The following is a 27,056-nucleotide window of genomic DNA, read 5'->3' on the forward strand; positions in this document are numbered from 1 at the left end:
GGAGATGACAGAAGCTTGCCTGGTCTCATGAATGCCATTGCTATGTGAGGATACGTTCCATATGAATGTCAGCGTGCCTAGGTAGTTACCACAGGCATACTTGTACAAAGTGAAAGTCAATGGAAGTTTCAAGTTGTCAATCTATTTCCTTCTGTGGAATCTATCTTCAGGAGCAAAGTCCAGTAGAAAGGGGGGGTGGTATTGGGGCACTTTCTCCAAAGCTTGTAACAGAGTGCTGTACTGGAGGCTGACCGGTCCGCATGATGCTCTCACAGTGTAGCATCAGACTCTGGTGTCCGTAGGGGAGTGGGCTGTTGGTGACGTCTTGATTCACCTTCTCCAAGTGGGATGCATCAGCTGCTATGGACTCTGTTAGACGCGGCACATCTTCTCTGAGATCTAATGTGAACAAGGAATACAGGCCATTTTAGTTGAGAGGTTTAAAAACTTACACTTACTTTTGAAAATAAATGTTTTACTTTTCCTGAATAAATGGTGACATTTTACAATATCAGATACAGTATGTTTGACAGTAGTGTGTGTGCCACAAACGTAATTGATAATTGAAAAATGACACAATACATTCATTAAAATACCTGTGAAGTGATTCCGGTGTGCCCTGGGCTGGGATATTGAGATAGAGAGCTGACTGCAATGATCCCGAAGCTGATCTTTACTTCGTTTTGGTGCCTTGTGTCGTGTTTCCTGGTATCTGTTGTAGGATTCAAGGCCTTGTGGTAATTGCAGGAATCTGTCTGGTATGGCTAAGCTTCTCTCTTTGAACTTCTCTAGATAGGGGTCCATATACCAGAGTGCTTTTGATAATCGGGTAACGAATGTCCAGGCTATATGGACATGAAAAATAGGAGAAATATTACATTTCAACCTGATTATCAGATTATTATTAATACACACATTAACATGAATAAACATTATTCACATAGAATATTGCATTCTATTATACATCCTATCATATAAAAAAATTATTGGGAAAAAAAGTAATGTATGAATGTATTATCAGTTCATTAATCTACTTAATTGTATAGCCTAACAAGGCTTTAACAAATTAAGACAATGTCAATATAAAGGCCTATCATAGACTACCCTTTCTAGGAAAAATATGCCATTGGTAATAAATGGCAATCATTTGAATTAGGTCAAATGAATGTAACACTGGGAAAAGTGCAATCCAATCTCATCATTTAATGTGATGTATAGGGTAATGGAGTAGACTATTTAAAAATATATATATTTCAAGAATGATTGACAATAAATAATTGTAATTAAATTATAATGTTGATATATAATGAGTTCATTACCTGAATGCATATCGATAGCCTACAAATATGACTAGGCCTCTCAGACTAGGCCTTGTAGAAAGAGGGTCAATCAAGTTAGGTCTGGCAAATTAATGTAGAATTGGAAAAAAATACATACATCCAGCCATAGAGTATAGCCTATCATCATCAAAATAAAAAATGTTGTTTTTGACATGCACAATTAGAAGCATCAATCAATATAGAGCAAGCTCGACTAAATTCGAGCCCAGCAACTTTGCTCATCGCATCCTCCTTCGATTGTCTCGTCTGGCTGCCACGAGAAGCCCCCACCTTGGAGACAGTCGATCATGTCATTGTGGAGCTGCAGATCTGCAAAAATTAATGCCAATGGCGATGTACTTTGCAGGACATGCTAGCTGTTCTTGGCGGCGCACCATCACTTCAAATGCATTCCATCTTGGTGTTATCGGTTGGCCTAGACTACTGGTAGTACTGGTAAAATTTAAATTATGAATCGCAAATCACCATACAGCTGACACACTTCGATTTCATCAATCATTTTGACTTCAATTTGGTTGTCAAAAATACTATCAGTCTTAGCTGATGAATGCCCTAATCTCTGGACAGTGAATTGGTTCAATGACATTGTTGTTTCGTCTCTTAATCACTTTTAATTGATCTGAAAATTATGCATTAACCATGAATTTAACCGACTGTTTGTTTATAATTCAACTTTGCCCGGCCTTATTATCTATTTCACTTGCTTTGGCAATGTAAATTGAGAGAGAGAGAGAGAGAGAGAGAGAGAGAGAGAGAGAGAGAGAGAGAGAGAGAGAGAGAGAGAGAGAGAGGGAGAGAGAGAGAGAGAATAAATGCAGATTGGCGCTTGTAAGGACGGACTGTTGATAAGTACAGTCATTATCAACCTGACAATAACTGAAACTAATCCAGTCAGACTCGGGAGGTCTTGGGTGTAATAAGCAGGAAGCAAATCGCACATCATAACCATCAAACGAACAGAGGGTAAGCAGAACAGACCAGATGATATCACTATACATTTCCAGTTGGTTAGTTATTGTTTTCTTTAAAGGGAAAATGTTTGGTTTTATATTACAGGATTCATTATGACCTAGGCAACGAAGTTGTGGGCACATACTGTTGTGGCGGGTTGGACTGGAATGTGCTTTGGGGATTACTTATTGGCCCAGTAATGCATTTCATTGTTCTCCACATGATATAGTAATACCTCTACTCTGATGTAAAGTATTAGTACTCCAGACGTCATGGCTTAGGAATTGTTAAACTGTTTACTGTGATGCATTTGGCTACTCACCACTGTGGCTAATGATTGACAGAAGTTTTACAGTAACCAAGTTATTTATCAGGAAGAGACATATAAACCTCAACGTATCCAGACAGATTGGTATTTGCGCAATGAGACTGATCAGAAAACATTTATTTATTTTTAGAATAAACAATTGTACAGATAATAAAGGACAAATCAAATAGAGAATAACACATGAAAGCTTTTTTTATACAACACTTGTTTTCAGTGTGGGTCTCAGGCTTTCAAGCTGCCCACTTGGCAAAACTAGAAATATTGGTATGGCTGCATAGCAATCGTCAACATGACGTTAATAGCATGTGGGTAGACTGTGCACATACCTCTCTTTCGGCCAGGCCAGTCGAAGTGTTCTTTTATCACGTGTCCATGTTATGTAAGATATCCGTAGATAACACATACCTAGAGTATGCAGTTTAAGATAGTGGCCGTGTTCCAGGCCGACTGCATTGCGGATGCCTAGCTGCCAGATCTCACAACGCATGGATTGGTATTTAACATATCAGCTAACCACATCTTATGATATAGCAATCTGATGCCTGAATACGCAGTCAAGGACGTGGCACACAACCATTGGTTAATGCAATGCAACGCCTGAAATGTAGTTTGCCTGGAAGTGACTATTATAAAAACAGTGGTGGAGTTGTGAGATCTGGCAGGCATCTGAAATATAGTCCGCCTGGGATGTGCACAGCACTAATGAGTGTATAAGTGCTGCCCTTTAGAGAAAAACAACATATTTGTTCACCAAACTGATAGAACAAAAGCAAAGGGCACAGCTCCACTGCATCAAAACTATTTTTATTTAGAGTGGGACACCTGTGTTTGTCCCACTGTGTGTAAGAAATAATAAAATAAAGATCTCACTGTTCCGGACCGAAACGTTGCTGCTATGGATTTACTCTGTAAATAGAAAGTGAGTTCTGAAAACAGCAAAATTGCACGCTTTAGTTCTGAAGTGATAATAGGAGCAGCTAGAGAGAAATAAATTGGTTATGAGTATCAGGTTTACAGAGTTTAGTTCTCGTCTGGTGGCCATGCTAACGTGTATGTTTCAGCTTGTCAGCATGACACACTCCCTTATAGACCTCCTGGATGACCTGGGGCATGAGTTGGTTCAGGTTTTTCTGTGACTCAGGAAACTCTGCCCCAATTTCCTCTGTAGGACTTCCCACCCATCCGAAGAGGCCATGTGACAGACATTGTTGAAAAGATGTTGAAGGTCTACCGTGATGAAGGATCCAACTGCATGTGCTGAGTAAAATCCGCTGTAATGGAACACAGGTGGGTTTTTGTCCTCTATGGGTATTGAAGAAGATACATGGGATTTTTACACACGTTTACTCTACCTCCCGACAATACAACACCCTGCGTGTGGACGCCTGTCATGAAAATAAACAATGACTTCCTATTAATGGTTTTGACTTCCTATTAATGACTTCCTATTAACACTCGTTGCTGGCTCAGCAGGCAGTTTCACCACAGCAGAGGGATGGCACAAGCGTTCTTAATTGGTCATTCTTTATGTTTTTTATTTGTTTCAGTTTTTTATGTTGCGTCAACATCCCTCAATAAAGCCTCAACGACATGTGACAGACACATGACACTCACGCACAAAGCTATGTTTTTGTGAAATTTCAGACGTTTTTGGACTGTACAAATGCTTGAACATTAAAAATACTATTTTCCCTAACCTTAAACCTAACCCTAAATCTAACCCTAACCCTAACCTTAATCCCAAAAACCTCAAATTAACCCTAAAGCTTAAAATAGCATTTGAACAAATTCAGGATCTGAAAAATGTCCTGACTTGTTTACATACCTTTTCAGGACATTAGGTCCTGATAATGTAGGAAAACAAGTACACACACACAAACACACTGAATAGCTCTTCTCTCTCTCTCAGCAGTGAGTGGAGCTGGAGGGCAGGTCTGACCAAGCATCAGTCCAGCTGTTCAGTGTGTGAGCAAGGGCTGAGAGACCACGTCTCTTTAAACTGTGGACACAGAGTGTGCAGACAGTGCATCGGCAGCTACAGGGACCAGCCTGCTCCATCAGGAGACCCTGGCTGCCCCCAGTGTGGAAAGAGATCCAGAACACATTCTGAACCGAACCTACTACAACAACATGGTATTAAACACCAAGAAAGTAAGACACCTTTTTGAAAATTATGATTATTTTTCAAATGTATTTGTAAGAAAAGTATCTGTAAAATGTTTATGGCTCAAAATTATTGACCAAGTACATTTGGATCTACGTGCAATTAGAATGTTCACCACCAATTTTCAAGTCACTATGCCAATGTTGTTTTGTTTGATTGTCAATTAACAGAAGACCAGCATGTTGAGGAGCATAGAGTAGCTTCTATCCCAACCTCCATTAGAGCTCAGGATGGAAGCACTATCATCGCCCCATTCATCTACAACTCTACTGTAAGAGACATCATCATCACTGTGCCAAAAACAGGTGAACACTTTATCATTCTCACACAGTTGATGTCTGTATGAACAGATACCGGTTTTAGTGAAACATCTCAGGTCAGATGTTATGTTGCGTTGTGTTGTGCAGACATGGGATAACTATAGTTTTAATAACTATGCTTTGTGGAAAGTAACTATTTTCCCTGGGCAACAAATAGTTACTTTGGAGGTGACTACAACTATTTGAATACAGTATTTGGCAGCCATCAAATACATTTTTTTTTTCAAATACTTGCATATAATCAAATACTTTAAAATATTATTTGGTTTTCTGAGAGGTATTCAAAATACTTTCAGATATGATTAGTTTTTTTGAGACCTGTATTTGAATATTGAAGAAAAAAGTAGCCTTTAGTTGAAACTCTATGTAAACTATATTTGACTACCTTACAGTAAGTATTTGAAAAGTTGGTATTTACAACTATTCTCTGCCCAGGTCAGATGCTAGCTGATGTGTTGTCATACGGTTGATTTACTTACTCCAGGATTCCTTAAATTCATATTCAGAACTGTAGGTTTCCTACAATAATTATAGTTTTTCTTTATTATTTCTAGAAGCCCCACATAGCTGTTCCACACAACAAGGGTAAGGCATCAAACATTGTATTTCTTGTAATTCTATCTACTGCCTATTCTCCATCAAGTGTTACTACTGTTCTATATACTACTAAAGTACGGCCCTATACACTTTATTGTGCACATTCAATTTCCTGACACCTTATATCAATGATGATTGTCCTCTTTAGGAATTGAATGGTGGACTACTTTAACTCAGTCTCTGTCTTTTCTCTCTTTTGTTTCTCCAGTGAGTTGAGCATCAGTTCATTACGCCTGCCCCAGGCGTATCATACAACCTGGTATTTGACAGCACAAAAAACAACACCACAGATTTATGCATTTCCCCCAGATCTAATTCATTCAACTTAGCATAAATATATTTTGATCTGGTGTTAATTCAAAATAGTGATATAAGTTTGAATCTCAGAATCAGTTAGCTGGAGCAATATACTCCACTTGAATTTTTGTTATGAGACTTTGAGTGGCTTCTGAGTGACAGAGTAAACAGCCTTATTCAAAAGAGGGTTACAATAAGAGTAAGGTGCTTTACTTCATAACTTGAACTTCATGTTTTTGTTTACATTTCATTCTAGTGAATGATATTCTCAAGACATACAAAGCCAGTCTGAGGAAGAAGTTTGCATTGGTGTTAGAAGGCACTGCAGTAGATCAAACTCCCCTTAATAGGATTTACACACAGCTCTACATCACACAGGGAGAGTGTGAAGGGGTTAATAAAGAACATGAGGTTCGGCAGATTGAATATACATCCAGGAGAAAAACATCACCAGACACCCCTATCGACTGTAATAACATTTTTAAACAATCACATGGAGAAGAGGAACACATAAGAACTGTGCTGACAAAGGGCATCGCTGGAATCGGAAAAACGGTCTCAGTGAAGAAGTTCATCGTCGACTGGGCAGAAGGACAAGCCAATCAAGATGTAGATTTCATATTTGTGCTTCCTTTCAGAGAGCTGAATCTGATTAAAAAACAATGCAGTCTTCATGGACTTTTAAATGGATTTCACCCTGAACTTTCTGAGATAGAAGATGTAAAGAAGTACACTGATTGTGAAGTTCTGTTCATCTTTGATGGTCTGGATGAAAGCAGACTTCCCTTGGATTTCCAAAACAATGAGACACTGTTTGATATGACACAGATCTCATCAGTAGACGAGTTGCTGACTAACCTCATCAAGGGGACTCTGTTTCCCAAAGCGCTCCTCTGGATAACCTCCAGACCAGCAGCAGCAAATCAGATTCCCCGTGACTTGGTCAGTCGGATTTCAGAAGTACGAGGGTTCACTGACACGCAGAGAGAAGAATACTTTAAGAAGAGATTTGGTGAAGGGAAACTAGCCAACAAAATCATTTCACATGTAAAGACATCAAGGAGCCTCCACATCATGTGCCACATACCAGTCTTCTGTTGGATCACTGCAAAGGTTCTAGAGGATGTGTTTCGTAGACAGAGAAATGAGAGAGGAGAGATCCTTACAACTCTGACTGAGATGTACGCTCGCCTCATGGTCATTCAGATAAACCTGGCAAATGAAAAGTATCAGGGGCAGAATGAGAGGGATAGACAGAAGATCTTGGCATCAAAGAAAATCTTCATTATGAACCTGGCACAATTAGCATTTGAACAGCTGCAAGAGGGCAATATCATATTCGACGAGGAAGACCTGAGAAACTGTGGGATTGATGTTAGTGAAGCCTCAACATACTCTGAGTTTTGCACAGAATTCCTGAAAGAAGAGTGCGGGTTGTATACAAAGGTGTACTGCTTTGTGCACCTGACCTTTCAGGAGTTCCTTGCTGCACTGCATGTCTTTCACTGCTGTGTGAGCAACAACATCAAGGCCCTTGGGTCTTTCCTGGAGAATGCTTCTGCAGCGCTTCCCTTGCATGAGTTGCTGAAGATGATGGTGGACAAAGCCATGAATAGTCTAAATGGACACCTGGACCTATTCCTCCGCTTCCTTGTTGGCATAACACTGGATTCCAATCAGAGACTGTTGCAAGGCCTACTGCCAAAGACAAAGATCAGCTCAGAGACTGTTGAGGAGATTAGAAAATACCTCAAGAATCCTGGTGCACATCATGTGTCACCTGAAAGGTACATCAACCTTTTCCTCTGTTTGACTGAGATGAAGGACAATTCAGTTCAGGAGAACGTTCAGAAGTTTCTTGAGTCTGGAGAAGAACTGTCACCTGCTGACTGCTCAGCACTGGCCTATGTGCTTCTGATGTCAGAGGAGGTGCAGGATGAGTTTGACCTGGTGAAATACAACACATCAGAGGAGGGGCATGACAGACTGGTCCCAGCTGTAAGAAACTGCAGAAAGGCAATGTAAGGCTTCAGTCAAGACTAAACTCACACATACCAGAAAATGATGAAATCTGAATAATTCTAGTCCACATTTTTCATAATATGTATGTATGCTGAGAGACCTAACACCCCTAACCATTTGTGTGTGTTTGCTTTCATTTCACTTATATATTTTTTAAATGTGAACAACAGGTTGCCTGAGATCAAGTTATTATGGACAGATCCTACTCAACAGACACCGAATACAATAGGATTCAACAGTTTGCCATGGCCTGCACAACATCAGACTGAAATTATATGTTCTCTGTTTCTGCAGACTGTCTGGCTATACTCTTTCAAATCAGGTCTGTGACACACTGGCCTCCGTTCTCCAATCTGCATACTCACCTCTGAGAGAGTTGGACCTGAGGAACAGTGAGCTGTTTGATGATGGAGAGTTTATACTTTTTGCTGGACTGGAGGATCCACACTGTAAACTGGAAACACTGAGGTCAGTACATTTGGAGACATCTTTACATCACCAAATCAAATTGTATTTGACACATGCGCCGAATACAACAGGTGTCCACCTTACAGTGAAATACTTACTTACAAGCCCTTAACCAACAATGCTTTAAGAGGTTTTAAGAAAACCAGAAACTGTAACATTGTTGGATAGTTTTGTTAAAGACATAGTTTGGGACTTTATCTACTTCCCCAGAGTCAGATAATCTTGTGAATACCATTTGTATGACTGTACAGTGTAAAGGAAGTTAGAGGCCAATGCTAACTACAGTAGCATTTGCTTGCTCTAAAGCTAGTTACAATTGGGCTAACGCAAGTTAGAAATTGGGCTAACGCAAGTTAGCAACTGGGCTAACGCAAGTTAGCAATTGCGCTAACGCAAGTTGGCAACGTCCATCACACTGAACACAGAGACATAAAAATGGTTTACAAAAGTTCAACTGACTCTTGGGAAGTAGATAAAGGGCATCGTTGCCAAAATCCGAAACTATCCCTTTGAGGTTAATTTTCAGAGCGAGCTCTAATGCATTCTGTTTTCGTTGATCATAATTAGCATTAAGATCATCTTAAGTACACTGGTAGAAAATGGACGAACAATGATCTTAATGCTAAAGATGATCTTTATGTTTTTGGGAAGTTCATCCCAGCCTGTTTCAATGGTATATTCTCACATCTTTATAGACTTACTGGCTGTGGCATCACAGGGGAGTCTTGTGAAATATTGGTCTCTCTTAACTTATCTCTTATTGAGTTGGACCTGAGTTACAACAGACTGAAGGATTATGGAGTGAAGCTGCTTGCTGCTGGATTGTTGAGCCTACACTGTAAACTGGAGAAACTGAGGTCAGTCATTACTTTGTGATTTTCCTCTCATTATGGCTACTTTTTGCCTAGTGTGTTATAATATTATTATTTCTCTCATTTAGGCTGAATCGATGTTGTCTGACAGAAGACTGCTGTGAAGAGCTGGCCTCAGCTCTCAGCTCAACCTCCTCTCACCTGAGAGAGCTGGACCTGAGTCACAATGACCTGCAGGATTCAGGAGTGAAGTTGCTCTCTGCTGGACTAGGGCATCAAAACTGTAGACTAGAGATACTGAGGTCAGTATTTACGAACATACTGTACATTACTATGGCCTGGATTCAATCAGATTGAGCGTTAACCAGCGCTAGCCAGCGTTGGAGGTGTAACTGCAGTATGAGGTGACATATCGGTGAGCAGCTGCTCGTGTGTCACAAACCAGTCCCTTTCTTATTATCCCTACTGTGTTAGATGTTCAAAATGGCGCTAGAAAGTGTAGGCTGTATCGATGTTAGAAATAATGACTCTCCAATGTCAAACCATTGATGTGAGGCTAATGCATGTTTTCATGTTCATTTGGATCGGGGGATTTATGCATATCAGTCTAATATGAGTCAGAGTGTTTGAACTTGTAACGTGGCTGCATGGGATTTGTCGGATTATAGTCGGGTGTGGTTTCGTTGTATCCAATGGCAGTGTCTGTGATCAGGTAACGCAACGAGCTGCTTGTGGATTTGACAGCTCCACCTTTGACACCGCCAAAACAAAGCTATGCGTATGTCAATCTGATGTCATCTAGCCCTAGATCATAAAAACACCGTACTGTCTTTCTTGCTCTAACACTTGTCTTTCCTCACTTGCTCAGATTTCTCTGATAGATGTTTTATTGAAGAAAGTTTGTGCTTACAATGACTGTGATATGTGGTTCTCTTATCTACCCTATTTGAATGCATTGGCTGGATAAGAGTGTCTGCTAAATAACCAACATGTAGATGTAAATGCTTTAACAATAGTGTATCTCTGAAAAGATAGGTTCATATTTCAGCTCTCACCAGCCTCAGTCAAGTTGTAAAACCCAGAATTATTTTTCTCTGCAGGCTGTCATTCTGTAAAGTCACAGAGGAAGGGTGTGCTGTTCTGGCTTCAGCTCTGTGGTCAAACCCCTCCCACCTGAGAGTTGGACCTGAGCTTCAATCACCCAGGAGTCTCAGGCGTGAAGCTTCTCTCTGCTAAACTGGAGGAGGCCCATTGTAATCTCAAGTTAGTGCAGTAAATCTGTGCCAATATTTTCATTTGTATGCATATTTCTCTCCTATTTGAACCACAACATTGAATTCTGACCTTCAGTAATTCCAATGGCAACACTTTACTTGATTCCTTGTCACTCACTCACTCACTCTCTGTTCCTCTGCCACAGTGTGGACCATAATGAAGAGATCTGGATAGAACCACAGCTGCTTAAGAAGTGTATGTATGTTTCTTTGTTTTAACATGTCATCTATTTTGATCAATGTACTAAAATAACACATTCATTATTCCTGTAAATCTAGTGGAGGTAAGACACTTTAGTGATGAGGTAGTTCAGATCCCACCCGTGACTTAAACACACGGACACATTGGGTTGGTCCAGCTTATTTCCCCTCCTCTAACCTCTCTTTTCATCCACAGATGCCTGTGAGCCCACTCTAGACCTAAACACAGTAAGCAGACACCTATCTCTGTCTCAAGGAAACAGACAGGTGACAGGAGTTCGACAGCAGCAGCTGTATCCTGACCACCCCGAGAGATTTGACTGTCCACAGGTGCTGTGTACAGAGGGTCTGAGTGGGCGCCATTACTGGGAGGCAGAGGGGAGTGGGCACTTGACTGTCATAGGAGTGGCATATAAAGGAATCAGCAGAAAAGGAAATGGTCGTGTCTGTAAGCTTGGATCCAATGACAATTCCTGGTGTCTTGCCTGCTCTACGTACCATGACTCTGCCGACTACAATAATGAAACCACTAAAATAACCTCCCCTCCAAAGCTATCTGAGCAAAACAAGAGAGTAGGAGTGTTTTTAGACCATCCTGCTGGAACTGTCTCCTTCTATGAGCTCTCCTCTGACACAATGACCCACCTTTACACTTTTCAGACCACATTCAATGAGCCCCTCTATCCAGCGTTTGGAATCCAGAGTACAAACTCCTCAGTGTCTTTTGGGGTTGCCAGTAATCCTGTAGAGGCTAAGAGGCCATCGGTGGAAGAATTTCAAGAATTGGGTGGTATTTCCTTAATTGGAGGATTTCTTCATAAAGATCTTTTCCATTACAGAAACTGAAGAAGCACAAATGTTTCACTATTGCTAATTTGACACAATGATTGTGGTAGATGTTTCAATCGTAAGGTGACCCTGAAGAAATCACAAAAACATTCACGAGAGGGAAAAAGGTCTGCATTGTGAATTTGAATTTTAGTTTTCTTGCAAGTGAAAAAACAACAGCACTACAGGACAGAGAAAGAGGATAAAAACGTGAAAGTCAACATGTGAAAATGTGTCGATTACAACAAGATTTAAGAGCACGTTAAACCTTACAGCTTTAGGAAAATACCACCTACGGAACATAGTATCTACTGTAGGGCGCAGCTGGATTGAATAGGCGTAAGTTTCAGGTATAAATGACTTAATGCTAGAAGTAGAGGAATATTGTTCAGACATAATTTCCTAATTACAGTATTTACCTTCACCCACTGTTACCGCACGGAGCCACTATCCTCTATGTTCTCTTCTGTTAAAGAATAAGGTTCCTTGTTTGGATATTAAAATATGTCCCATCTAGGCTACTTTAGCTGCGTTTACACAGGCAGCCCAATTCTGATATTTTGACCAATCAGATCATTGCCAATAATTGGACAAATGATTAGAATTGGACTGCCTTTGTAAACTTAGCCTAAGGCTCTGTGTTTTAAACTAGCTTAAATATTGTTCGAAATTATGCTCTAATGCTTTATTAAAGCTGTTCTTAAACATATCATTTTGTAAAACTTGATTTGCTTAGTATTCCTATTGTTTCCCCAGATATCCTGCATAGTATCAGGTAGAGATACAGGTAAATGCCGAAATAAAGGGAACACCAACATACACCAACAGCTTCAATGCACCTTGGCATAGATTCTACTGGAACTCTATTGGAGGGATGAGACACCATTCTTCCACAAGAAATTCCATCATTTGATGTTTTGTTGATGGTGGTGGAAAACACTGTCTCAAGGCCCCGCTCTAGAATCTCCCATAAGTGTTCAATTGGGTTGAGATCTGGTGACTAAAAAAGCCATGGCAATGGTTTAAATAATTGTCATGCTCATCAAACCAGTCAGTGACAACTCATGCCCTGTGGATGGGAGCATTGTCATTCAATGGGGGCATAGCCATGGTAGCCAAAACAATGGCCGGCCCAGCATTTTTATACATTTTTATACATATACATATTTATTTGCTTAATTAACTCAGGAACCACACCTGTATGGAAGCACCTGCTTTCAATATACTTTGTATACCACATTTTCTCAATTGTTTTCATTATTTTGGCAGTTACAGCTATGTTTCCACAATCCCAATATAACTTCTCATTCACCCTCTGAATGGTACACATACGCAATCCATGTCTCAATTATTTCAAGGCTTAAAAATCCTTCTTTAACTTGTCTCCTCCCCTTCATCTACACTGATATAAGTGGATTTAACAGGTGACATCAATAAGGGATCATAGCTTTCACCTGGATTCACCTGGTCAGTCGATGTCATGGAAAGAGCAGCTGTTCTTAATGTTTTGTACACTCAGTACATATTTTTAACCACTAACCTGTCAATAAAAGCTTATGTGGGAAGCTGATCCATCAAGTCAATTGATTAAGGCATAATTCTAATGATGTCATATATAATTTTCAAACATTCAGTCACTTGTTGATATTTTGCTAACAGCAATATGAACTAGAGGAAACAATGGCCTGTGCTTAGTGGTTTTATTTGATTTCATTCTAGGTCATCAGTTTACATTGTGTTACTTTCGTCCCACCATCAATCTCCTGTAACTTCTCCCAGGCTAATAGCCAAGACTAGCTAGAATGATATTTGAAACCTATAGTATCATTTAGTCACTAGATTGGTTAAGAAAATTACATCTGTTTGGAACCTTAAACAACTAAACACAACTCTACAACCAAAAACACTTCCGGGTCTGTTTTTTTTACTTACATCGCTCAAAACGTTTTGTTTATAACTCGGCGAAAACAATATAACTCAGTGCCCATAGAGAATATCAATACTCATTTCATTTGACCAAAAGCAATAACAGCATAGCCACAACGCTAACATGCTGGGCTGTATAGCTAGCATAGAATGCTAAAAACAACACAGAGAGCTAGCAGCTCGTGCTCGGTGTACATTCCGTTATGACTGTGTACGAAGAGAAAATTCTAAACAAACAAAATTCAGACTAAAATGTAAGAATAACATTTACAGGCAACACATTTCACGTATTTTACTGGACATGTAATGATATTGTCACTCTTTTAATGACATAATTAGCTGCTTAAAATGACAGAATTAGCAGAGCAGAAACAACACATACCTTTTCACAAGGTCATCACTAGTTACCACACCAAGTCATAAATCCCACCTATTTCCCCAAAATCTGATTTTTTACCTTAACCTTAACCACACTGCTAATCTTACGCCTAAACATAACCTTAATTAAGACCAAATAACACATTTTTGTTTTTGTGATTTATTACAATTTTGACTTTGTGACTGTGGTAACTAGTGAAAACCTCTCACAGGAGCATAAGGAAAGAGGAAGTAAAATGGGCAATGCAACAAGTTCACAGGAAATGGACCAAACCATTTTACAGTTCAAAGTTCATATTTTCTTATACCAACTCTTATGATCTTAGATGATAGATACATATAGATTTTACTATTACACCAACATAGTCATGGAAACATAATACGGCAATACCACAGTAGATTTCAGTAGATTTATTTCGAAATAGACTAATGCCTAGTGACCTGATTGACCCAGTCCACTCTAAGATCATCCTGCCCAATCAACGGTGCCAGTCAACAGTAGCGTTGCGTGGGTAAAATCACTGGAGAAGCCAAGCAAGAAAAGTTCCAGATTACAACATGTGTTGTGATAATTGCATTATTTGTTCTATAACCTGTTAATTCATACGCCTTGCGACCGTGATGTAAGACCTAAGGCCGAGACAATAAGAAGACACAGAGGTCAGTATTTACGAACATACTGTACATTACTATGGCCTGGATTCAATCAGATTGAGCGTTAACCAGGTCAGTATTTACGAACATACTGGTCAGTATTTAACCAGGTCAGTATTTACGAACATACTGTACATTACTATGGCCTGGATTCAATCAGATTGAGCGTTAACCAGCGCTAGCCAGCGTTGGAGGTGTAACTGCAGTATGAGGTGACATATCGGTGAGCAGCTGCTCGTGTGTCACAAACCAGTCCCTTTCTTATTATCCCTACTGTGTTAGATGTTCAAAATGGCGCTAGAACGTGTAGGCTGTATCGATGTTAGAAATAATGACTCTCCAATGTCAAACCATTGATGTGAGGCTAATGCATGTTTTCATGTTCATTTGGATCGGGGGATTTATGCATATCAGTCTAATATGAGTCAGAGTGTTTGAACTTGTAACGTGGCTGCATGGGATTTGTCGGATTATAGTCGGGTGTGGTTTCGTTGTATCCAATGGCAGTGTCTGTGATCAGGTAACGCAACGAGCTGCTTGTGGATTTGACAGCTCCACCTTTGACACCGCCAAAACAAAGCTATGCGTATGTCAATCTGATGTCATCTAGCCCTAGATCATAAAAACACCGTACTGTCTTTCTTGCTCTAACACTTGTCTTTCCTCACTTGCTCAGATTTCTCTGATAGATGTTTTATTGAAGAAAGTTTGTGCTTACAATGACTGTGATATGTGGTTCTCTTATCTACCCTATTTGAATGCATTGGCTGGATAAGAGTGTCTGCTAAATAACCAACATGTAGATGTAAATGCTTTAACAATAGTGTATCTCTGAAAAGATAGGTTCATATTTCAGCTCTCACCAGCCTCAGTCAAGTTGTAAAACCCAGAATTATTTTTCTCTGCAGGCTGTCATTCTGTAAAGTCACAGAGGAAGGGTGTGCTGTTCTGGCTTCAGCTCTGTGGTCAAACCCCTCCCACCTGAGAGTTGGACCTGAGCTTCAATCACCCAGGAGTCTCAGGCGTGAAGCTTCTCTCTGCTAAACTGGAGGAGGCCCATTGTAATCTCAAGTTAGTGCAGTAAATCTGTGCCAATATTTTCATTTGTATGCATATTTCTCTCCTATTTGAACCACAACATTGAATTCTGACCTTCAGTAATTCCAATGGCAACACTTTACTTGATTCCTTGTCACTCACTCACTCACTCTCTGTTCCTCTGCCACAGTGTGGACCATAATGAAGAGATCTGGATAGAACCACAGCTGCTTAAGAAGTGTATGTATGTTTCTTTGTTTTAACATGTCATCTATTTCGATCAATGTACTAAAATAACACATTCATTATTCCTGTAAATCTAGTGGAGGTAAGACACTTTAGTGATGAGGTAGTTCAGATCCCACCCGTGACTTAAACACACGGACACATTGGGTTGGTCCAGCTTATTTCCCCTCCTCTAACCTCTCTTTTCATCCACAGATGCCTGTGAGCCCACTCTAGACCTAAACACAGTAAGCAGACACCTATCTCTGTCTCAAGGAAACAGACAGGTGACAGGAGTTCGACAGCAGCAGCTGTATCCTGACCACCCCGAGAGATTTGACTGTCCACAGGTGCTGTGTACAGAGGGTCTGAGTGGGCGCCATTACTGGGAGGCAGAGGGGAGTGGGCACTTGACTGTCATAGGAGTGGCATATAAAGGAATCAGCAGAAAAGGAAATGGTCGTGTCTGTAAGCTTGGATCCAATGACAATTCCTGGTGTCTTGCCTGCTCTACGTACCATGACTCTGCCGACTACAATAATGAAACCACTAAAATAACCTCCCCTCCAAAGCTATCTGAGCAAAACAAGAGAGTAGGAGTGTTTTTAGACCATCCTGCTGGAACTGTCTCCTTCTATGAGCTCTCCTCTGACACAATGACCCACCTTTACACTTTTCAGACCACATTCAATGAGCCCCTCTATCCAGCGTTTGGAATCCAGAGTACAAACTCCTCAGTGTCTTTTGGGGTTGCCAGTAATCCTGTAGAGGCTAAGAGGCCATCGGTGGAAGAATTTCAAGAATTGGGTGGTATTTCCTTAATTGGAGGATTTCTTCATAAAGATCTTTTCCATTACAGAAACTGAAGAAGCACAAATGTTTCACTATTGCTAATTTGACACAATGATTGTGGTAGATGTTTCAATCGTAAGGTGACCCTGAAGAAATCACAAAAACATTCACGAGAGGGAAAAAGGTCTGCATTGTGAATTTGAATTTTAGTTTTCTTGCAAGTGAAAAAACAACAGCACTACAGGACAGAGAAAGAGGATAAAAACGTGAAAGTCAACATGTGAAAATGTGTCGATTACAACAAGATTTAAGAGCACGTTAAACCTTACAGCTTTAGGAAAATACCACCTACGGAACATAGTATCTACTGTAGGGCGCAGCTGGATTGAATAGGCGTAAGTTTCAGGTATAAATGACTTAATGCTAGAAGTAGAGGAATATTGTTCAGACATAATTTCCTAATTACAGTATTTACCTTCACCCACTGTTACCGCACGGAGCCACTATCCTCTATGTTCTCTTCTGTTAAAGAATAAGGTTCCTTGTTTGGATATTAAAATATGTCCCATCTAGGCTACTTTAGCTGCGTTTACACAGGCAGCCCAATTCTGATATTTTGACCAATCAGATCATTGCCAATAATTGGACAAATGATTAGAATTGGACTGCCTTTGTAAACTTAGCCTAAGGCTCTGTGTTTTAAACTAGCTTAATTATTGTTTGAAATTATGCTCTAATGCTTTATTAAAGCTGTTCTTAAACATATCATTTTGTAAAACTTGATTTGCTTAGTATTCCTATTGTTTCCCCAGATATCCTGCATAGTATCAGGTAGAGATACAGGTAAATGCCGAAATAAAGGGAACACCAACATACACCAACAGCTTCAATGCACCTTGGCATAGATTCTACTGGAACTCTATTGGAGGGATGAGACACCATTCTTCCACAAGAAATTCCATCATTTGATGTTTTGTTGATGGTGGTGGAAAACACTGTCTCAAGGCCCCGCTCTAGAATCTCCCATAAGTGTTCAATTGGGTTGAGATCTGGTGACTAAAAAAGCCATGGCAATGGTTTAAATAATTGTCATGCTCATCAAACCAGTCAGTGACAACTCATGCCCTGTGGATGGGAGCATTGTCATTCAATGGGGGCATAGCCATGGTAGCCAAAACAATGGCCGGCCCAGCATTTTTATACATTTTTATACATATACATATTTATTTGCTTAATTAACTCAGGAACCACACCTGTATGGAAGCACCTGCTTTCAATATACTTTGTATACCACATTTTCTCAATTGTTTTCATTATTTTGGCAGTTACAGCTATGTTTCCACAATCCCAATATAACTTCTCAGTCCTTCACATTATAGACCTTTGGCTCCTTCTGCTGGCTTCTGGAAAATAAAGCATTGCCAAAACAATTGTGTCACTTTTTATCTACAAATGGCTTTTCACAATTAATTAATTAATGAGAAGGTTTCCTGTCTATTGGTCACATCCTCCATGGCCCTGTTCACACTCAGGTCTGCACAACTGATATACAATGCATTTGACACAATGGTTGTCATACAACTGATATTTTCTGCACACAAATGTTTACACAATCATTGTGCAGTGTCTCCACAATGCTTGTGTAATTAATGTTGTGCAGAAAGAAATTGTGGCAAGTGAGTTGTTCATCAGTTGTACAACTTGAGTGTGCATAGGGTCAATGGCTTCAGAAGTGTTTGTTGTCAGACAGATAGGTCTATCATTCCAGCCAGCCAGGGTGGGACGAAGAGTCCGAGGGTCCCCAGGAGACACACCAAGATGAACAACCACAGAAAGATCCGGTCTAGGACCATAGCCACGTACTTCCACTCCTGCTTTACCTGAATAATGACAGAAATCCGTTTTTAGTTACTTCATACACAAAATTAATCACTGTTGAAATATTGAAATTGATAGAATTTGTGTTCCTACGGTTCACGTTGTTCACCATTGATGCAGTATGCAGCATTGTGCTCTGAAATATATGGCATTGTGCGCCAAATGCCAAGTCCCGTATCCACTGGCATTCCTAACTGTAAAGCCGATTGAGTTTTGTGTCATGTACCTTTTTTGATGTCTTTGAAATAATTATGCGTAGAAATAAACAATATGTATCTTCAGCATAGAAATTGCTAAAACTGAGGGTGCCCTGACGCACCATATTCTCTATTTTCAGTGTGCAAATACTGTAGATAAACTGAAGGGGTCTGGGTCTGTGCTCATAGATCTGCCTCCTCAGTTTACATGTTAATGATGAGACCTTTGCTTACAGAGAAGTCGATATCCTCCGAACGGAGGTGGTCTGCGATGTACTGCACACCTTCCATGGCCATCTTCATGGACGGGGATAAGACGAGGAGCCGCTGGTCCTTGGTCATTGCTTTGGCTTCCTTGGCCAGGCCTGAGTGATACTTGCAGGCAGCTGAGCAGCTCTGCTTCCTCTCCTCCATCAGGGACGGGTGCTGTGAGAGAGGCCGCTGCCTGCCGTTACCCATGGAGGAGACCTCCTCATGCAGGCAGCAGTACTGGATGCTGCGCGAGCGACAGCGGACGCTGGTCTGGGGCTGCTCCCTCTCACCCAGGCCGTACTGTAAGCTGAGGGAGCGCATCTTGGGCCTGGCCGCGTGGTGCTTGTCCCTGGGCGGAAAGAGAGGGTGGAGGAACAGAGGATCCCAGCCTGGCTGGGACGAGGTGGTCGGCTCCTCCGGGAGGATGGAGTACTGGCTGGAGGACCTGTCCAGGGGCTGCTGCTGTTGCTGGGGAAGCTTGGGGGGCAGGGAACCCTCCACAGGTCGGCCCATGGAGAGAGAAGGGGAGCGGGCCAGGATCTCCTGGACCTCCAGGGGGGAGGTGGGTGGGAAGCTGGCCTCCAGCTCAGCCTCCAGCTCACCCCATAGCGTGGCCCTCTTTTGCATGGCCTCCGCCAGCCTCTTGCTGTTGTCCTTGACCACGGCAGGCCGCCGGATGAACAGGAAGCCGGGGACGATGTCCAGGAAGACGCGGCGCACCCAGCGGGGCATGGTGTCCGTGCGCGGCGAGCGGTGGTGCACGTTGAGCACGAAGATGGTGATGCTGATGGAAAGGGTGACGAAGATCATGGTGAAGAGGAGGTACTCCCCGATGAGAGAGATGACCAGCGAGGTGGATGGGATGATCTCGGTAATAAGCAAGAGGAAGACAGTGAGAGACAGCAACACAGAGATACACAGGGTGATCTTCTCTCCACAGTCAGAGGGCAGATAGAACACCAGGACAGTCAAACAGGAGATCAGCAGACAGGGCACTATCAGATTAATGGTGTAGAACAGCGGTAGCCTCCGGATGATGAAGGAATAGGTGATGTCAGAGTAGACCTCGTGGCAGCACTCGTACTTCTTGATGTTGTAGTTGCCCACGGCGTCCACCAGCACCCACTCGCCGCTTTCCCAGTAGTCCATCTGATCCACATTGCCCGCCATGCTGATTAGGTCGATCTTGGTGCGGTCATAGGTCCACGAGCCAAACTTCATGGTGCAGTTCTGCTGGTCGAAAGGGAAGAAGGTGACGTCGATGCTGCAGGAGGACTTGTAGATGGCCGGGGGAACCCACTTGATGCGTCCGTCGTGGAACAGGTGGGCCTTGGTCAGGTGGGTCACAGAGAAATCACCATCTGCACTAGAGATAAGAAGGGATGACAGAGCTAGATTGTATGTTAAGGAATGGCCTGACACATTAGACAATAAAGATAAATTGCCCGTCCACTCTCATTGTTTTTTGGTCATCAATGGTAGAAAAGAGTGGCTGTGGCTATATATACAAACATAAAGTGTGTATTGCAGCATGTCCTAGTGAAGTCGAATTGCAGTGGGGTCGCCACATAAAACAATAGATTTTATTTAGATATACCAGGGGTACGACACTTAGACTCACAGTGGCGTGTATTCATGGATGCCAAGTGAAGCCAGGCTTCACTCAAAAATTGACATTGAAAAAAAAAAAGATACAAAATAATATATTTATTATCTTTCGTTTCTCTGTGTTTCATACATTTCCTTCAATTCGCAAGAGGCTGAATATATCTCACAGGAGAAAGCATTCAAGCGAATGAAACAGCGCTCCTCTGTCTCTGTATTTGTAGCCCATCTATGTCTGGTCAAAAAGAGTATGACACTGTTGCCGCCAGTAGCATAGATTGCAAGGGAAGCCACTTGGCCTCACTTGAATTTGTTTTATTATAAATAGCCAATCAGCGTTGAGCTAAACTGAGTGAGCTCAGGTGTGAATGGTCCTTCTATCTTTTAGTCACTGTAGTAGACTAAGCATAGGTGATTAGATGATGTTGACATGGTGCTGGAATAGTGGAGGCAGGGCTTGTTTTCTTTGCAAGTTGTGGTAACTCTCCGTGGTTCTAATCAATTTTGTTTAGTAGTTCAAAAATGTCAGAAACATTAACTTACATGAACATGCTATTGTCATGTAACTGTTTGTTTTGTGGACTTCACCAGACAGATGTTTCTCTCTGGTTTTGTGATGAAACAAAGGTGTGGTTGAATTAATTCTGCCACTGTGTCTTCTTATTGTCTCGGCCTTAGGTCTTACATCACGGTCGCAAGGCGTATGAATTAACAGGTTATAGAACAAATAATGCAATTATCACAACACATGTTGTAATCTGGAACTTTTCTTGCTTGGCTTCTCCAGTGATTTTACCCACGCAACGCTACTGTTGACTGGCACCGTTGATTGGGCAGGATGATCTTAGAGTGGACTGGGTCAATCAGGTCACTAGGCATTATTCTATTTCGAAATAAATCTACTGAAATCTACTGTGGTATTGCCGTATTATGTTTCCATGACTATGTTGGTGTAATAGTAAAATCTATATGTATCTATCATCTAAGATCATAAGAGTTGGTATAAGAAAATATGAACTTTGAACTGTAAAATGGTTTGGTTCATTTCCTGTGAACTTGTTGCATTGCCCATTTTACTTCCTCTTTCCTTATGCTCCTGTGAGAGGTTTTCACTAGTTACCACAGTCACAAAGTCAAAATTGTAATAAATCACAAAAATGTGTTATTTGGTCTTAATTAAGGTTATGTTTAGGCGTAAGATTAGCAGTGTGGTTAAGGTTAAGGTAAAAAATCAGATTTTGGGGAAATAGGTGGGATTTATGACTTGGTGTGGTAACTAGTGATGACCTTGTGAAAAGGTATGTGTTGTTTCTGCTCTGCTAATTCTGTCATTTTAAGCAGCTAATTATGTCATTAAAAGAGTGACAATATCATTACATTTTCAGTAAAATACGTGAAATGTGTTGCCTGTAAATGTTATTCTTACATTTTAGTCTGAATTTTGTTTGTTTAGAATTTTCTCTTCGTACACAGTCATAACGGAATGTACACCGAGCACGAGCTGCTAGCTCTCTGTGTTGTTTTTAGCATTCTATGCTAGCTATACAGCCCAGCATGTTAGCGTTGTGGCTATGCTGTTATTGCTTTTGGTCAAATGAAATGAGTATTGATATTCTCTATGGGCACTGAGTTATATTGTTTTCGCCGAGTTATAAACAAAACGTTTTGAGCGATGTAAGTAAAAAAAACAGACCCGGAAGTGTTTTTGGTTGTAGAGTTGTGTTTAGTTGTTTAAGGTTCCAAACAGATGTAATTTTCTTAACCAATCTAGTGACTAAATGATACTATAGGTTTCAAATATCATTCTAGCTAGTCTTGGCTATTAGCCTGGGAGAAGTTACAGGAGATTGATGGTGGGACGAAAGTAACACAATGTAAACTGATGACCTAGAATGAAATCAAATAAAACCACTAAGCACAGGCCATTGTTTCCTCTAGTTCATATTGCTGTTAGCAAAATATCAACAAGTGACTGAATGTTTGAAAATTATATATGACATCATTAGAATTATGCCTTAATCAATTGACTTGATGGATCAGCTTCCCACATAAGCTTTTATTGACAGGTTAGTGGTTAAAAATATGTACTGAGTGTACAAAACATTAAGAACAGCTGCTCTTTCCATGACATCGACTGACCAGGTGAATCCAGGTGAAAGCTATGATCCCTTATTGATGTCACCTGTTAAATCCACTTATATCAGTGTAGATGAAGGGGAGGAGACAAGTTAAAGAAGGATTTTTAAGCCTTGAAATAATTGAGACATGGATTGCGTATGTGTACCATTCAGAGGGTGAATGGGCAAGGCAAAAGATTTAAGTGCCTTTGAACGGGGTATGGTAGTAGGTGCCAGGCGCAACGGTTTGTGTCAAGAACTGCAATGCTGCTGCGTTTTTCGGTTTCAACACTTTTTTACTGTTTCTATCTAGAATGGTACAACACCCAAAGGACATCCAGCCAACTTGATACAATTGTGGAAAGCATTGGAGTCAACATGGGCCAGCATCCCTGTGGAGCGCTTTCGACACCTTGTAGAGTCCATGCCCCGACAAATTGATGATGGGGGTGCAACTCAATATTTGAAAGGTGTTCTTAATAATGTTTTGTATACTCAATGTATATCTTTATAATTTTGTCAAGCCGTTTATGAAGAGAATGAAGAAGTTTATTCTATCAAGACACGAGGAGCGTGCATGACAAGGACAGCTGGAGCACCAGATTGGTAGGGCTAAGCATGAATAGGGATTGAAAATGGTGAAAAACATTACTACATTCCAATTAAAGTAAAATGAGAAAATTATGGTTACCCCCTGCCGGCAGGTACAAAAGTAACGTTGCGGTAGTTCTGTTCTCGGTCTATTTATTTTGAATTCAATTACAATAGAAATGAAATTACAGTTGATAATGGTAGAGGACATACATTGCCTTCAGAATCTATTGAGACCCCTTGACTTTTTCCACATTTTGTTAGGTTACAGCCTTATTCTAAGATTGATTAAATAGTTTTTTTCCTCATCAATCTACACACCATAATCCCCATAATGACAAAGCAAAAACAAGTATTCAGACCCTTTACTCAGTACTTCGTTGAAGCACCTTTGGCAGTGATTACATACTTGAGTCTTCTTGGGTATGACGCTGCAAGCTTGGCACACCTGTATTTGGGGAGTTTTTCCCATTCTGCTCTGCAGATCTTCTCAAGCTGACAGGTTGGATGGGGAGCGTTGCTATTTTCAGGTCTCTCCAGAGATGTTCGATCGGGTTCAAGTCTAGGCTCTGGCTGGGCCACTCAAGGACATTCAGACACTTGTCCCGAAGCCTCTCCTGTGTTGTCTTGGCTGTGTGCTTAGGGTCGTAGTCCTGTTGGAAAGTCACCCTTCGCCCCAGTCTGAGGTCCTTAACGCTCTGGAGCAGGTTTTCATCAAGGATCTCTCTGTACTTTGCTCCACTCATCTTTCCCTCGATCCTGACTATTCTCCCAGTCCCTGTTGCTGAAAGATATTCCCACAGCATTATGCTGCCACCACCATGCTTTACGGTAGGGATGGTGCCAGGTTTCCTCCAGACATGATGCTTGGAATTCAGGCCAAAGAGTTCAATCTTGGTTTCATCAGACCAGAGAATCTTGTTTCTCATGGTCTGAGAGTCCTTTAGGTGCCTTTTGTCAAACTCCAAGCGGGATGTCATGTGCCTTTTACTGAGGAGTGGCTTCCATCTGTTGCAGAAATGGTTGTCCTTCTGTAAGGTTCCCCCATCTCCACAGAAGAACTCTAGAGCTCTGCTAGAGTGACCATCAGGTTATTGGTCACCACCCTGACCAAGGCCCTTCTCCCCCGATTGCTCAGTTTGGCACAGGTGGACTCCAATCAAGTTGTAGAAACATCTCAAGGATGATCAATGGAAACAGGATGCACATGAGCTCATTTTTGAGTCTCATAGCAAAGGGTCTGAATACTTCTGTAAATAAGGTTTTCCTGTTTTTTATTTTAATAAATTTGCAGAAAAATAAATTAACCTGTTTTCGCTTTGTCATTATCGGGTATTGTGTGTAGATTGCTGAATCATTTGTTTTATTTAATCAATTTTAGATTAAGTCTGTAATGTAACAAAATGTTGAAAAAGTCAAGGGTCCTGAATACTTTCCGAAGGCACTGTATATAAGTTGTTTGACATAACATATTGTGTCTGTAGCTCTATTGATCTGAGTAATTAGGGAAAAAAGAAAAGTGTTCCTTTCGTCTCAGTTCTCCCTTACTATTCATCAGGCGTGGACGCAGTTTAGACACATGAAACTAGTGCCTGTTATTTCTATATATATAAAACTAAAATCCATCCAGACAGAAGTCAATCCTGTACTCTACACACAACACAGAAGGGAACTATTAAACCACTTTTAAAGGTAAGGAATCATGTAAGTCATTTCCTAATATGGGTGAACATTTAAGACATGTTTCAAAGTATATACTTAGCATGCATACTTAGCATTAAAATGTTACATACTTGTTGTAAAGAACTATATCTGGTCTCCAGATTAGCTGGGATGGGATGTGCATGGAGGTGACATTCTCATATTCCTTTGGATTCCAGCAGAGCTTGTAGTCATTCCACTCCTGCAGGAAACAGACCAATAGAAACTCAGTGTGACCAAATAACACTACAAATACAATAGATCATTCAGACACAGAAACGTTGTGTCATTTTGATTGGACTCACTTGTTTCACCCAGACATTGGTGATCATCATTTGATTTTTCTCATCCTGATTTTGAGAAAAGACAAACAGTATAAAGGTGGTTGATGATGGTATGCACCTACTCATTGTAGTATCTGCATAGACAGGCTGGGATTCAGTGAACCCTGTGTGTGTTAGTTCTGACCATGCACTCAAACAGTACAGTCCAGAACCACTGTTTGATTTGATCTCAAGAAAAAGAACTACTGTGTAAATGCAGAAATGCAGATTTGACTGAATCGGACCATTAGAATTCTCCAAACAATAATTTGTAAATTAAAATCAAAATTTTTGGCACTCAGGCGTACGCATGGCTTTGAAGGTATTAAAGTTCTATTTCATCCTCACCACATCAATGAGCTGGGCAATGGACAACCCAAAGTGCACATGCACCACATCAGAGACATTGGCCACAGGGCGTGCCAGTTTGTTGTAATGGCTGAACAGAGTCCTCAGTAGCCTGTCTTCTGCCTGAGCCCGCACCCTGGGGTGGCTACACACTGGAGGAGGAGGAGGAGGGGAAGGAAGGGGAGGAGGAAGTGGGGGGGGGAGTGGAGGACAGAATCATAGTTAACCTCAAATGTTCCCAAAGTATTACTGTTGTTTTCCACATTGGGCTATCTCCTATAAATATACCCATGTGCAGTACATATACCTTTTAAACAGGACACTAAAATGCTGATTCCATGTATGAGGAACCCAAAGTGTGACCAATATATTTTTAAAAATACTTAACTACAGATACTGTTATCATCAAATAAAATAACGTTATTATTTTACTGAATTTAGATTATTAAATGTACTCTAAACTTCAAAACGTCATTAGCAGTCCTTACAATGTTCACTATCCATTGTTCACAAAAGTAGATGCATCCAACTATTTGGCAGCATCATTTCTTAAATTGTTATACAGTAAATCACCTGTATACTAAACACAAAACTGAAAGTGGAATCCACATTAATTAAAACTTTAAGTACTTTGTACAATATATTTGTGTGCATCACAATTATCATAAGGATATCAACAACACATTAGTTTAAATGGGACTGACCTTGAAAGGGAAGAAGAGACATTAAAATTCCTACAAGAGGATAACACTTGACCGAAGACATTTTCTTGACTATGTGAAATTCTTCTTCTACCCAGATTTGAACTCTTTCATCTGCTTGCGTCCACTGTTGTCATAAAACATTTACATGTTCACCTTCAGTGCTCTTTCTTCATTTTCATGATGCATTTAAATTATTCAATTGATATCTCTTTTCTCTTTCCACTCTGCGTAAAAAAAAGAGCAAAAAGTTGTCATTTCCCTTTTGTATGTTGATTTGTTTCTGACGACGTTCCTCTGGAATCCAACCTCCTCTTTAGCACAAAATCCTTGGCTGCAGGTTGCACAAAAAATGGACTTCCCTCCTCTGTTTCCCTTTGTGTCACCACACTGTCAGATGGTCCTGTCTCTCTCTGTCCTCTTTAGAAGCTACTGCCTTTCACTCAAACACAAGACAAATGCTGCCAGTCCCTGTCCTCTTTCAACCCAGGACACTTAACCCTAAGGCACTTACACTCTCACTTCAAATGGGTTGGTACATTGTACTGTATTGTATGCGTGCCATTATCTATTGAAAACGCATCCCTTAGAATGTGTTTTATGTCTCCATACAATACATATTCATATTTGAAAACATAGATTTTTTTAGTAGATGGAAAATTGTATATAAAAAAATATAACATTAGATCATGTATTCAGCAAATATATTTCCTAGGTCAAAATTTAAC

At 40.7% G+C, this 27,056-nt stretch overlaps 2 protein-coding genes and 1 pseudogene across 3 annotated transcripts; 2 read left to right on the top strand and 1 right to left on the bottom strand.

Moving 5' to 3' along the window:
* The first annotated feature begins 2,082 nt into the window (after positions 1 to 2,082).
* LOC139536280 (tripartite motif-containing protein 72-like) lies at positions 2,083 to 6,357 on the top strand. Of its 2 annotated transcripts, none has more exons than XM_071336665.1 (6): positions 2,083 to 2,303; positions 3,788 to 3,906; positions 4,532 to 4,770; positions 4,954 to 5,088; positions 5,658 to 5,688; positions 5,909 to 6,357. In XM_071336665.1, the coding sequence occupies exons 2-6, from the start codon at positions 3,896 to 3,898 to the stop codon at positions 6,027 to 6,029; spliced, it is 537 nt and encodes a 178-aa protein (XP_071192766.1). In that variant the 5' UTR covers positions 2,083 to 2,303; positions 3,788 to 3,895; the 3' UTR covers positions 6,030 to 6,357. The 2 variants fall into 2 exon arrangements, with proteins under 2 accessions (XP_071192766.1, XP_071192765.1); XM_071336664.1 differs by having other exon boundaries at positions 2,194 to 2,303; positions 4,529 to 4,770.
* Positions 6,358 to 6,411: 54 nt separating this feature from the next.
* On the top strand, positions 6,412 to 18,045 carry LOC139535307 (NACHT, LRR and PYD domains-containing protein 3-like; annotated as a pseudogene).
* On the bottom strand, positions 18,036 to 26,748 carry LOC139536279 (neuronal acetylcholine receptor subunit alpha-4-like). The gene is made up of 6 exons (XM_071336663.1): positions 26,332 to 26,748; positions 25,628 to 25,779; positions 25,262 to 25,306; positions 25,049 to 25,158; positions 18,925 to 20,308; positions 18,036 to 18,495 (listed from the first exon to the last, which is right to left on the bottom strand). Exons 1-6 carry the CDS (start codon positions 26,390 to 26,392, stop codon positions 18,358 to 18,360), a joined length of 1,890 nt encoding a protein of 629 aa, XP_071192764.1. The 5' UTR covers positions 26,393 to 26,748; the 3' UTR covers positions 18,036 to 18,357.
* Between the last annotated feature and the right edge of the window lie 308 nt (positions 26,749 to 27,056).

The sequence above is a fragment of the Salvelinus alpinus genome, chromosome 12, assembly GCF_045679555.1.
Source record: "Salvelinus alpinus chromosome 12, SLU_Salpinus.1, whole genome shotgun sequence".
NCBI classification, from domain to species: Eukaryota; Metazoa; Chordata; class Actinopteri; order Salmoniformes; family Salmonidae; genus Salvelinus; species Salvelinus alpinus.

What these genes read in the sequence shown, in the direction of transcription:
- LOC139536279 (XM_071336663.1), bottom strand. Translation starts at nt 26,392, where the DNA reads ATGTCTTCGGTCAAGTGTTATCCTCTTGTAGGAATTTTAATGTCTCTT. An exon ending in GTCTCTTCTTCCCTTTCAAG is followed by an intron (nt 25,780 to 26,331) that starts GTCAGTCCCATT and finishes CTCCTCCTCCAG; the next exon opens with TGTGTAGCCACCCCAGGGTG. An exon ending in CCAATGTCTGGGTGAAACAA is followed by an intron (nt 25,159 to 25,261) that starts GTGAGTCCAATC and finishes TGTTTCCTGCAG; the next exon opens with GAGTGGAATGACTACAAGCT.
- LOC139536280 (XM_071336664.1), top strand. An exon ending in TGGTATTAAACACCAAGAAA is followed by an intron (nt 4,771 to 4,953) that starts GTAAGACACCTT and finishes GTCAATTAACAG; the next exon opens with AAGACCAGCATGTTGAGGAG. An exon ending in AGCTGTTCCACACAACAAGG is followed by an intron (nt 5,689 to 5,908) that starts GTAAGGCATCAA and finishes TTGTTTCTCCAG; the next exon opens with TGAGTTGAGCATCAGTTCAT.